General features: G+C 35.0%; 1 protein-coding gene across 1 annotated transcript in view; it reads left to right on the forward strand.

Moving 5' to 3' along the window:
• Positions 1 to 14029, forward strand: part of AIDA (axin interactor, dorsalization associated) — a 47563-nt gene that overhangs the window by 4650 nt on the left and 28884 nt on the right. Inside the window, exons 2-4 of the mRNA XM_040263072.1 lie at positions 3198 to 3267; positions 11454 to 11507; positions 11919 to 11973. Of these exons, the coding sequence (XP_040119006.1) occupies positions 3198 to 3267; positions 11454 to 11507; positions 11919 to 11973 (179 nt within the window). The remainder of the gene's footprint in view (positions 1 to 3197; positions 3268 to 11453; positions 11508 to 11918; positions 11974 to 14029) is intronic.

Consider the following 14029-nt stretch of genomic DNA (forward strand, 5'->3'; position numbering starts at 1 on the left):
TTAGTAAATTTACCAGGTAGCACAACCATCACTACAGTCAAGATTTACAGCATTTTCATCACCCCACAAAGATCTCTTTGCACATTTGCAGTCATTCTATATTCCCGCTCTAGTCCCAGGCAACTGTTAATCTGCATTCTGTCTCTAAAGGTGAAATGATCTTCTCTGGACATTTTATGTAAATTGAATTGTATGATCTGTATGTGGCTTCTTTGATTTAGCATCCTATGTTTGAGTTTCATCCATGTTGTTGCATGTATCAGTCTTTTGTTCCTTATTACTGATGAGTAACATTGCTTTGTATGGATATACCATATTTTGTGTATCTACTCACTAATCGATGGACATTTGAATTCTTTCTAGTTTTTTAATACTGCTGTGAACATTTACATGCAAGTCCTTGTGTGCACGTGTATTTTCATTCTTCTTAGGTATACCCACGGAGTGGAATTGCTGGCTCATTGGTAAATTTATGTCTAATTTTAAAAAGGAAACTGCCAAATGGTTGATCAAACTGGGTGTACCATTTTACATTTCTACCACCAATATATGAGAGTTCCTGTTTATCCACTTTGGCAGCATTTGTTATGTGTCTCTCTGATTATAGCCATTCTAGTGTGTAAATAGTGTATTTCACTGGTTTAATTTGCCTTTCTGTTAACAACTAATGGTTCTGAGCATCTTTTCTTTGATGCTTATTTTCCTTGTAAATCTTGTTTGTAAAATGTCTTCAAACCTTTTGCCTGTCTTTCAATTGAGTTGTCTTTTCCCTATTGAGTTAGAAGGGTTTTTTGGTATATTCTGGGTGTAAGTCCTTCATCAGATAGGATATATGATTTGCAAATATTTCCTATAGTCTTTCTTCTGACAGTGACCTGCTTAGGTTAAACAGTCACTATTGGCATATTGTGTGGGCGTGTGTGTTTGTGCTAAGTTGCTTCAGTTGTGTCTGATTCTGGGTGACCCTATGGACTGCAGCCCACCAGGCTCCTCTGTTCATGGGATTCTCCAAGCAAATGGAGCTAGTCAAATAAAGAAACTGCCACACTGTAGCTTCCCTGAATTCAGGGATGTACAGTTGACATTGTTAAGTGTAGACTGTGATTCCTAAAGAGAACTATACGTAGATGGTAGACTAGCAAGAATTAGAAAGTAAATGAAGTACTGTATGGGGCAAGTATGGCTTTGTCTATTTCTAATTATACTTACTCCTGCTTAAAATCTGCAAAGAGTGGGTCTGGGAATGACATTTGAGGAAAAATATTCTGGGATTTCCAGTTTGGGAGGAAAAGAAACAAATGGAGGGAAACATTTTAAGTAACATAGTAGAACTATCCTGGTAAATGTTATGATTTCATGTAGGAGTTTCTTGAGTTATGATGAGAAGAATGTGGACCTTGCATAGACTGAATAGAGGTCATCAAGTGAACTTGATGCCTGATCTTTAAAGCTACGATTACAGAGTAGAACTTCCATCTAAAGCTTTTTGGAAACATGGTGAACTTTTGCTGTGGATTGGTAGGAAATCCAGCACATGCACCTCTTGTGTCCCTGCCTCCGTTCCCCACTTGGGATAGTATAGTGTGCTTGGGAATTGCAGTTTCAAATTCTTTAGCCAGTTATAAAATGTTTCACCAAAAAAGTCCTTTTGGTTCTCTGGTTCCCCCACCCCCTGCTGCCCCACAAATTTTAAAAATTAAATATCATATAAGATGAGAGGTTGTACAATTTGGTAGATTTTAGTCTATTCATAATGTTATGCCAGCATTACCACTATCTAATTCCAGAGCTTTTCCATCACCCTCATAAGAAACCCTTTACCTGAAATGGGTCACTGCCAGTTCTCTCCTTTCCCAAGCCCCTGACAACCACTAAGCTGCTTTATATCTCTGTGGATTTACCCATTCTGGATATTTCATGCAAATGGAATCAGGTAAAACATAATTGTTTACATCTGACTTCTTTCATTTAGTTTAATGTTTTTAAGGTTCATCCATGTTGTGGCATGTATTAGTATTTTATTCTTTATGGTCAAATAATATTCCTTTGAATGTGTGCACCACATTTTGTTTATCTGGGGTATTTGCACTTTTTGACTATCATGCAAAATGCTGCTGCTATGAACATTTATGTACTCTGTGTGTGTGTGTGTGAACATGTTTTCTGTCGTCTTGGGAATATATATAGGATTTTGAAACTGCTGGGTTATATGGTAATTCTGTGTTTAAAACTTTGTGAGGAGCTGCCAAATTGTTTTCCACAATGACTGAACCATTTTACTTTTCTTACTTCAGTGTAAGGATTCTAGTTTCCACATCCTTGCCAACACGCATTGTAACTTCCCCCCGCCTCTTTTGAAAGCTACACCCGTCCTGGTGGGTGTGTAGTGGTATCTCATTGTGGTTTTGATTTGTATTTCTCTAATGACTAATGATATTATATTCATGTGCTTATTGGCCACTTTTATATCTTCTTTGGAGAAAATGTCAGTCAAATCCTTTACTCATTTTTAAATTTAGTTATTTGTCTTTTTATTGTTTAGCTGTTAGCATCACTCCTTTGGTTTTTGGTGTCTAAGAAATAGCTCTGGATCTTTATTGTTGAGCTTGGGCTTATAACACAGATCCTTGAAAATTCATCCAAGACCAGCTGCTGTTTATAAGTATGATGATAACTGGGCAAACAATGATTTCCATGTCTGATTGGTAGGGAATTTTCTTTATTTGCCTTGAAAGATGCGTTCAAAAGTATAATTTGATAGAGTATCATCACTTTGATACAGCTGTAATTTAAACTAGTTTTATCAGCAAATTAATGATAGACTGATAAAATATGTCTGGTCAGTACTATTATTGGTGATCACTGGAAGTGTTTAAGCTGAATCTGGACAACTGCTGTTGGTTTATTGTAGAAGAAAATCATTTTTAGATGTCATTTGAAATTCTTTCCAGCTCTATGATTCTCTTTTTATGGTCTCGAGCTGAAATTTATCCCAGTGAAATGGTTTGAAAAGTGTTGTATCTTATTTTCATTGTTGCACGAAGTTAGATTCTAATGATACTGTAGATTTATACTTTGAAAAACAGAAGAAAAGTGTTATTGTACTTCACTGTTTTTTAAGGTTTAAATTGTTTTACCTTCTACTTGAAATACTTTGCTGTCCTTCCCTTCTAAAGAATGTTTGTTTCTTCTTACAGATTAGCAAGACACCTACAAAAAGAGGCCCAAGCTCAACACAATAATTCTGAATTCACAGAAGAACAAAAGGTACCATAAAATAATCTCTAGATACATCAGATTCCAAGTGAAAAAGGGTCTGTCTTTTGAGTCCATTAAGCAAAAACAAACAACAAAAGCCATTATACTTAAGTACAAAGAATGATACTGATCATGCTTTGCTGATCATTAAGTAATCAGAGATACCACATGACTTACCATGCAGTGAATTTCTCACTTAATGAATTTCTTTTCTCAGCCATTTAGACTTTAACTTTAGTGGAGACCATCCATTCTTTGGTTGGGCGGAGGGGGAACCAGAGACTGGAGTGAGACTGTGAATAATTGCATCCCGCCTCTTAACTCTGAACTCCCTTAACTCTTTTTCCACCTCCTCTCAAAACAGACAAAAACCAAACAAGCCACCACTGAAAAAAATTAGTTCAAGTAAAAAATTTGGCATGAGTCCATCAATAAAATAAATGCATAAAGTTTCAAAATGTTTCAAGAGTGTCCTTTCTCCTTGAATTAAAATTTTAATGTGTCAGGTTGATTCCCTGTACTGCTAAAGACTATGAACAATGGGATATTTTAAGAAGCTTTACTTTAACAGAATGAGAAGAAATGGAAGGAAACAATCCATATTTTCTCCTAGCTCAAGGGGTCCAATATTAAGTCAGATTTTAATCTCATAGATAATGAAAAAAATTGATGTCAGTTTTCCTCTTATTAAGAAAAGACATTGTGAAAACTATGGCAACTTAATTTGCTTTTATCCTTGTTTTTTGTACAAGGAGTGGGAATAACTCTTTGAACACTTCTTAGGCTTGTACTCTTTTGATTCTTCTTTATAAGAGTTTGAAAAGAAAAAAATCCCAAAGATTAGGGTCAGTCATATTTCTTACACAGGTTAGTATGTTTGCATTTAAAACTATTTAGAGTCTGTGTTATCTAATGTATCTTTATTTTGTATTTTAAAAAGAAATAGCACTTAAAAAATTTTAAAGTGTAGTTTTCTTTTTTCCTTAATAATTGCTAGTATCGCTGATAGATAGATTGCATTACCAACTCAATGGACATGAGTTTGAGTAAACTCTGGGAGTTGGTGATGGACAAGGGAAGCCTGGTGTGCTGCAGTCCATGGAGTTGCAAAGAGTCAGACACGACTGAGCAACTGAACTGACTGATGATAGATTTAGGAAACTTAGGATTTTAGCCCGGGAAAATAATTAGCTCAGAGGAAATATTTGGTTTGCAAAAAGAAAGGGAAAAGGACTCTATGCTTTATCACATCCAACATTTGTGATATCTGTCTAGGAATGACTAGGATGTGATCGGCTGACATCACAGAATTAAGGGTTAAACATCTACATTTTGAAACAGTCTCAACTATCTGAATATGTAACTTTAACAGCTAACAAAGCATGTTATGAATATGGAATCAAAATGAAAGCTTTGGAAATTAAAAAGTTTGACAGCCATGTTTTAATCACCTGTTTCCCTCAAGTTACTTATATGCCTCATCTCCAACATCTACTGCTTAGGTATAGGATCTAATTATTAACTCAGACGTTAAAGTGATTTGACCTAAAACATACTACAGTTTTTTAAAATGTTGTCAAGAAATGAGCTTTGGCATATGATGATGATTAGACTAATGAGACAAAATCAGCTTTTTCTTAATTTAACTTCCTGAGGCTGAAGCTGGGTGTTTGATAATGCTGTTTGTCTATCTTATAGCTGTTTATAGTAGGTGCCAAGCTGCTCTCTTTCCAGCTTACACAGATCCACCCCCTTCATAAGGCCCAGGAGGAATGACCTGGAGGAATGAGCCTGAAATCTGAAGTGAGAAGACTTGGTCTTGAACCCTGGCTCTGTCTCTGGGCCTTAAATTCCTTTTGTATGAAATGAGGGATAAGATAACCCTAAATGAGCTTGAAAACCATCTCTAAATCTTCAAATGACCTCTGCCTTTGAGGTAGTCTGCTCCTCCTCCTTTCCTGGAGACCTTATTTCTGAGGTATTTAGTATTTAAAAACCTGCCTAGGAGGCATATGTGGCTGCCATTTGTGTCTCCAGAGAGAGCTTGTGCCTGCCTGCCTATTCCTTGGGCTTGGGAGAAGGACGCACCGCCACCCCCTCATTACTCTGTACTACATTATGAATATAAGGCAAGTCATTACCTTTAAAAATTTAACTTTCCTTAAAAATACAGATAAAACATTCACAGTGGGCAAAAAAAGTCACTTTGACATACAGGCTTTATTTAATGTCACTTAAGGAAAAAGTTCCACAGTTTGTTGTGACTGTGTGGATCTCAACAAACTGGAACATTCTGAAAGAGATGGGAATACCAGAACACCTGACTTGCCTTCTGAGAAATCTGTATGCAGGTCAAGAAGCAACCATTAGAACTGTACATGGAACAACAGACTGGTTCCAAATTGGGAAGAGAGTACATCAAGCCTTTATATTGTCACCCTGCTTATTTAACTTATATGCAGAGTACATCATGAGAAACACTGGATGAAGCACAAGCTAGAATCAAGATTGCCGGGAGAAATATCAATAACCTCAGATATGCAGATGACACCAACCACCCTTATGGCAGAAAGTGAAGAGGAACTGAAGAGCCTCCTGATGACAGTGAAAGAGAAGAGTGAAAAAGCTGGCTTAAAACTCAACATTCAAAAAACGAAGATCAGGGCATCCGGTCCCATCACCTCATGGCAAATAGATGGGGAAACAATAGAAACAGTGGCAGACTTTCTTTTCTTGGGCTTCCAAATCACTGCAGATGGTGACTGCAGCCATGAAATGAAGACACTTGCCCCTTGGAAGAAAAGCTGTGATCAACCTAGACAGCATATTAAAAAGTAGAGACATTACTTTGCTGACAAATGTCCGTTTGGTCGAAGGTGTGGTTTTTCCAATAGTCATGTATGGATGTGAGAGTTGTACTGTAAAGAAAGCTGAGCAGGGAAGAATTGATGCTTTTGAACTGTGGTGTTGGAGAAGACTGTTGAGAGTCCTTGGATTGAGATCCAACCAGTGCATCCTAAAGGAAATCAATCCTGAATATTCATTGGAAGGACTGATGTTGAAGCTGAAGCTTCCAATACTTTGGCCACCTGATGTGAAGAAATGACTCATTGGAATAGACCCTGATGCTGGGAAAGATCGAAGGTCAGAGGAGAAGGGGACGACAGAGGATGAGATGGTTGGATGGCATCACCAACTTGATGGACATGAGTTTGAGCAAGCTCCAGGAGTTGGTGATGAACAGGGAAGCCTGGCATGCTGCAGTCCATAATGTCTCAGAGTGGGACATGACTGAGCGACTGAACTAACTGAACTGAAGGAAAAAGTCAGAGACTCCAAGTTAAAAAATGATTAGAAAACAAAGATTTCCCAGACATTATCTGGAGAATATTGACTCAGAAAAATTGATAGATGTTATATCAACAGAGTTTGTGACTTTTGGGGCTTTTAACATGCTAATGTGTATGTTGGATTTTTAAAGAGTTTGGGTAATGGAGTATTTCTTAAAGTTGTTTGCTTTTGAAAGCCTCCCTCCTCTTCTCTTTATAATATTTCATTGGGTCTAAAGAACATGTTATGGGAAATTTTGAAACCGACTGTTAGGTCTGCAAAATTACTTGAATGCCAGACCTGGCATGTAAGCCAAAGAAGAAGAAACTCGATTGTGTTTCCTTAAAAGAGAAAAACGGAGAATGTTCCTTACATTAGTCTATGCAAAACTATTCTATATGTTTTCTATTTTGAATTATATTCTTTGTGCTTTTACTATTTTGAATGTATTTGTAGCAGAGACAGATTTTAGAATTATGCCAACCATTCAACAATTTGTGTAACTTTAAAAGAAGATTTTTGAAAAACCACCATATTTCTGAAGTACTTTATGAAACTTTTTACTGTTTACTGTTGCTCACAGTAAGATTTCAAAACTATTTGATGAATAAATGTTTTGTTAGATCTTAGATTATTGATATTTATTTGTATTATTAAGATGAAATGAATCATTTTTTTAGAGAGTAACTTATATACTTCTCAGTATTTATTTTAAATGTGAAGAACTCTAAAGCCACACCACTGATCTCTCTTAACTTGATTAGTTGGTGGTAGAAAATCTTCATACGGATTTTCTATTCATAATCTCACAGATTTCTGGTGGAAAATCAAGTTTATAATTCTTATTTGATCCTCCCTCATGATCAGTTGACTTAGCTTTCATTTCATTTCTTAATAGTTTTGTCATTATAACAACTGGGTTTAGTCGCCAAAAAATAGCTGCCAAAAGCTTTCATTCCATTAAATTCCCTGCTTTGGTGTAGTAGATTTTCTCGTGTAAGTTTCTGGACAGAATAGAACATCCTGTCTCATGATGCTTAGAAAGTTTTTCCCTGTTTTGAATCAGATGAGTGGTGATGAGAATTCCAGCACTATATGCTTGTTTTATATTTTATAGGTCTCCCTGTCCACTGCCTCCTCCCTCGCTTCCTTTCTTCTCTGCCTCTCCCCAGCTAGAGGATAGATGATGGGCTGTCTAAATTTAAAAAATTGTCTGGATTGAGACTATACTCCTTTAACTTTTTGTATTTTTGTAAACTATTTTTTCCTTAATATGTTTTGGCAAAATTACTGTAGTTCTTTAATTGTTAACTGCTTTTTTCCTTTAATAGCTCTTTTGGAGTTAACCATTCCTCTAGCTAATGACAAAGTAAAACAGCCAGTATTCTGAAAATGACATTTTCCACCTATATACCTTGTTAGACATATGCAGTTAATTTGAATGAAATGGTAATTATTTAAATCTTTCTAAGATTAAGTTCACTTACCTTGAATGCTTAGTCTTAATATATATTAGTCAGGATTTATGTTCTGTGCTTCTTAATAATTTTTCTGAACCGTTTCTTTCTAAGAAAGGTAGAATAATGACAGTAGCAAGCACTTGATTTTGACGTCAGTAAATGCTACATTTTAAAAGTCATTGCTGTGGCTGGAAAATGATAGTGTTTCACTCTTTTTTTTAATACTGATGTTGGGTGTGGTCCCTTAAAATAGTTGTGAATAATGCCTATTGGTATTTTGCCATAGTTTCAATAGACTGTAAAAAACTGTTGCTTCTTCTTAACTTGAAGAAATGTTTACATTTAAAATTGGTTATTAGTGGACTTATAGTTGTTAAACTAGAATATATTTTACCTGAAATGTTAAAAACATCAAATCAAATGGATTGTGTAGTAAAGAAGGCAAAGGAGTTAACTAATGTTTTAAAGACTTACTCATTGATACATGTCCCTTAATACAGACAGCCCTTTTTCAAAACCATTTTTTTAAAAGAACATGAATGTCACCAAATGGTATTAAAATAAGTGTATTGCTTTGTTGTATATATTGCTATTGTATTGAAGACATTCATGTCCAAGACAAGTTGCTTAACCTCTCTTCGGTTTTCACATCTTATAGATGTGAAATGGTTGTATCTCGTGCATAGGATTATAGTCAGGATTCAATGAATTAATGTGGGTAAATCACCTAGGAGAATCTGACACTTGGTAAGTGCTCAATAGGTTTTAGCCATTACTAACTATATTAAAGTCATTTGCTAGTCAGATTTGAGTGGTTTATATGAATACCACTGATTTGAGATTTTATATAGAAAAGATTGTTGCTGGCTCCCCTACAACAGCTGTTTCAGAGGGTGAATAAATCTGTATCTTGAATCCTTTTACAGCAACTATATTAAATATAATATTTAAATATAAAATTTCAGAATAAAATTTGACATTTTCTAAACTCACATTAAGATTAAAGGAAATTTTAAAGATTGTGGAAATAGTTAAATATTGTTACTAGTTCCTTGACCAAGAGTCATATCTTTTGCTCAGTAGTAGTTTATTTATTTTTGAAAAAATTTTTTTACTGATGTATACTTGATTTACAGTGTTGTGTTAGTGCCTGGTGCACAGCTGAGTGATTCAGTTATACTTTTATATACATATTCTTTTTTCTTTTCTTTTCCATTATGGTTTATTGTATGATAGTGAATACAGTTCCTTGTGCTATACAGTATGGCTTTATTGTTTATTATAGTACTTTGTGTCTGCTAATCCATGCTCCTAATTTATCGCTTCCCCTTTCCCCTTTGGTAACCATCAGTTTGTTTTCTTTGTCTGTGAGTCTGCTTCTGTTTATAAATAAGTTCATTTCTGTCATATTTTAGATTCCAAATGCGAGTGATATCATATAGTATTTGCTTTTCTCTTCTGACTTACTTCACTTGGTATGATAATCTCTAGGTCTATCCATGTTGCTGCAAATGGCATTTCATTCTTTTTTACGGCTGAGTAGTATTCCTCCGCCCGTGCGCGCGCGCGCGTGTGTGTGTGTGTGTGTTCTTTTTTATCCATTCATCTGTCAGTGGACATTTATTTACCTTACTTCATGTCTTGGCTATTATAAATAGTGCTGCTATGAACATTGAGGTGCACGTGTCTTTTCAAATTATAGTTTTCTCTAGTTATGTGTTCAGGGGTGGGATTCCTGGATCATATGGCAACCCTATTTTTAGTTTTTAAGGAACCTCTGTACTGTTTTCCATAGTGGCTGCACCAATTTACCTTCCCACTTGCAGTTTAAGAGGGTTCCCTTTTCTCTGGACCCTCTCTAGCATTTGTTATTTGTAAAATTAGTGTTTTATTTTGTGAACTGCTATCCCAGCTATATAATGCCTGTATGATAACCGCCTAGCACTCACTAGCCTGAGTGCCAGATACCAGGACAATACTTGTTACTCCTCTTTGCTCCTCATTTATCTCCTAAAGAAAATTGGCATAAGAGGAAACCACCAAACCTAATTGACTGAACTTTTGCAGGTCATCAGTATGTGTAGAAAAATATCACTTTTCCCCAGAATATTGTATTGTGAAGGCATTGCAAATATTGTACATATATACTTCACTTTTATGGTCAGGGTTTATTTCTAACAGAAAGTTAAGAAATATCGTTTTTTGGAAAGATTTCAAAGTCTTGCTTGTGATAATTTAGCTGCCTGCTCTTGTGCATATTTGTTTTTTGGGTCTCCTCCTTTTCAATTCAACCCTAATCATTCATGTTCTTTTTTCTGACTACTGATTACATGTACAGTTGAAATAACTTGATCTAACCTTTAGTCTTTGCCCTTCTCTCCTTTACCCTAGGGACACTGTTACCACAACAGTTTTCTTAAAGGGCAAATCTGACAGTCATTTTTCTGTCCAAAAACTATCTGTGTAATTTATTGCTAAAGTAATAACAGATTCATTCCTCCGCTAGTCATAGAAGGTCCCCTTCAGAATAACCCCTCCCCCTGCAATGCACACACATTTCACATTTCAAACCTATCTCCCTATTTTCAGTTTGGGACTTTAGACAACTGAACTATGATGTTTTTCCAAGTTACTCAGTTTTAGAAATCCTCCCAGTCACTGGGGCTTGATTCCTAATTTTGATTCCTATCCTATTTCTTCAGGCATATTAGCATTTACTTTGCTGACACCTGTAAACCAAGTTCCTCTGTTTTATGTTACAGTAATTTTGTATGTGTCTTACATGTTTAATAGAAACATGAGCTTATTAAAGGCAAGGACTATGCCCTGTCATTTATATCTATTTGATAACTCAGATCTGACTATAAAGTTTGCCACCATTTATCACAAGTGTTGATTTTGCTTAGCATTGCTGATACATTTAATTGAACAAGTTAAGATTGGACTAGAGTCGAAATTAAATTATACCATTGTGCTAACTTTCAGATATTTTTGATTTTAAGTCTTTTAGTTAATATCAGATCTTATGGAGAAGAAGAGAAGGGAAAGCTTGGAGAGATGTTTGAAGTCCTTTTCATTGCCCTTTAAATCATATAGAAAGCTTTCATCAAAGCAAATGATTAAAATTGGTTGTGGCACATTAGACCAGGAGTGAATATATGCTTACCTTCTCTGCATGGTCCCAGCCCTTTGCCTCCTATTTCTCATCTCCAGTGTCTGCAAGATGCTGAAAAGAAATAAAATTTAACCTAACTTTTAAAATCAAATAAATTAAAAAAAAAAATTAAAATAAAATTAAAAAAAAATAAAATAAAATAAAATCACAGATCACTTATCAATAAAATATTAACTCAATTTTTGGCAACTAATGTATTTGGTATTTATAACTTTTTCTTTTTCCTGCAGAAAACCATAGGTAAAATTGCAACATGCTTGGAATTACGAAGTGCAGCTTTACAGGTAAATAGATTCCCCCCCTCTCAACTTCTTAATATATGGAAAAGGAATTAATATGAACTATTGATAAAATGTTAGGCATTCATGTCAAAAGCAGTATAGTTTCAAAAGGATTTTTTAATAATAAGAATTCATGGATTAAACTCCTATTAAAAGATCTATTAGTTCAAGTTATATAAACTGTAAAAATAAAAGATATGGCTTCAATTTGTTTCTTCAATATCTTTAGTCAGAATGTTCCCAAAAAACAAAAACTAATTTGGAATTAAAAGAAATTTTTTTTAACCTTGAAAGCAAGAGATGGAGTCTTTTATTTTGGCTACTTTTTGAATATTTTGTCAGCCATAATAAAAGGTATAGGGTGCAGTGAAGTCTTTCTATTAAAAATATGTAATTTGCATATTTTAAATTCAGTCCACACAGTCCCAGGAAGAATTTAAACTGGAAGATCTGAAGAAGCTAGAACCAAGTAAGCTTTATTTCATATTTTTTATTGATACTGCTTTAGAAAAATGTTTACACTATTATGGATATTAAGATTATTTAGCAGAGATGCTAATTTGAGTCTTTTCTGTTACTATCTAGTCCTATGTAATTTTTCGTGCTTTTGTAATTCCTATAATATTTTTAGTAATTATTGTCTGGTTCACTTTGTGTGCTCAAGTCGTGTCTGACTCTTTGCAACCTCATGGACTGTAACCTACCAGACTCCCCTGTCCATGGAGTTTTCCACACAAGAATACTGGAGTGGGTTGCCATTTCCTATTCCAAGGTATCTTCCCAAACGAGGGATCAAACCTGCATCTCATGCGTTGGCAGTCGGATTCATTACCACTGCTACCTGGGAAGCCCTCTCACCTTCATTACAGAATGAAAAATTATTTGACTCTATGTTGTACCTCACCTATCTGTTTTAGCCTTTGTTTTATTCAGTTTAATAAGACTACTATTTACTGAAGTAATAATAAAATTACTTTAGTAAACATTTACAGTAGATACTATTGGAAAGTATAAAGTTATAGTCATTGATGCCTATTTATACTGAATGTCTGAAAACTGCAGTCTAGCTGTTTGAACTGCTTTATAAAATATTTCTTTATTGTCCTCATTTTCCTTCCTAAATGTTTCTTCTTTATTTTTAAGTAAACAGTTCCTTCAAATATTTTGGTGGTTAGGATGTGCTCGGTGAAGCTTTTTTGCTCGTTCAAATGATGTTCTCTTAGAGGAAATGTTTGAAATATAAGCAAGGGCACAAGTATTGAATATCACCACAGTCAATTTTAGGACATTTTTTATCACCCCGTAAAGAAACCCTGTATCCATTAGCATTCACTCATTTCTCTCTAGCTTCCCCTGATTCCTAGCCCGAGGCAACCACTAATCTACTTTTTGTCTCTATAAATTTGCCTATTCTGAATGTTCATATAAATGTAATCATAGAATAATTGGTCTCTTGTAAGTGCCTACATATAAGATTATTTTAAGAAAAACACATTTGTGCTTACTCAGGCATGTCCGATTCTTGTAACCCCCATGGACTGTACCCCATCAGGCTCCTCTGTCCATGGAATCTTCTAGGCAAGAATACTGGAGTCGGTTGCCATTTCCTCCTCCAGTGAATCTTCCCAACCCAGGGATCGAACCCATATCTCTTGTGTCTCCTGCACTGGCAGGTGGGTTCTTTAAAAAAAAGATTTCAGCTGCATTGAGGATACCTGAGTTATATTATGTTTCTGAAGAAAATTAGAAATGTTCAATTTTAAATGATAAGAATAATTAGGATTTGGGATCCTCATTTAGTAACTATTTTCCATCTCTTTTCAGTTTGTTTCCAAATAAAACATAAGAAAATGTAGGTTCACTGTAAAGACTGTAAACACTTATAATCAGATGTTTAGTCTTTCTTTCCATGGACACACTCAATTTTTCCTCCTGTTACCGCATAGACTCTCTTGTTGTTAAAATTAACAAATGACTGTATCTTTCAACTTGTTGGTCTTAGTTGGTTTATTTTGCTAATGTATTTTTCCTTCAAGATTTTTAAAATCTCTTTGTAATCCTATCTGAAATTCATACTAAAGCTAAGATCCTGAACGTAATAGTTAATTTAATCGTCTTATGTTAATCCTTATAATACACTACTTCTTACTCAAACATATCCCCCTATGACCACCCCATAAACTGTAGAATTCCCTTCCATTAATTAAACTTTCAAGGCCCCAAAGAAATCCCACCTTGCCCTGAAAGCTTTCTCTTCTCTCCTTAGCAGTAATTAGACTCTGTCTCATGTTCTTTATAGGAGCACTTTTTATAGCCACTGTCATAGTCTGCCCTGTACTATTCTCGCTAATATTTATTTTTTTTCTCAAGAATATTGTGAATAACCTTTGTATTTTCCTCACAGAGCCTCATTCAATGCTTTGCCTATAGTATGAACTTGGCACATTTTTAAATTGAATAGAGTTAAATGTCTACAGGGAATTGTTTCCCGTAATTTAAAATAAACTTTCAGATGGGAAGCACTT

The sequence above is a fragment of the Oryx dammah genome, unplaced genomic scaffold (assembly GCF_014754425.2).
Source record: "Oryx dammah isolate SB20612 unplaced genomic scaffold, SCBI_Odam_1.1 HiC_scaffold_21, whole genome shotgun sequence".
NCBI classification, from domain to species: domain Eukaryota; kingdom Metazoa; phylum Chordata; class Mammalia; order Artiodactyla; family Bovidae; genus Oryx; species Oryx dammah.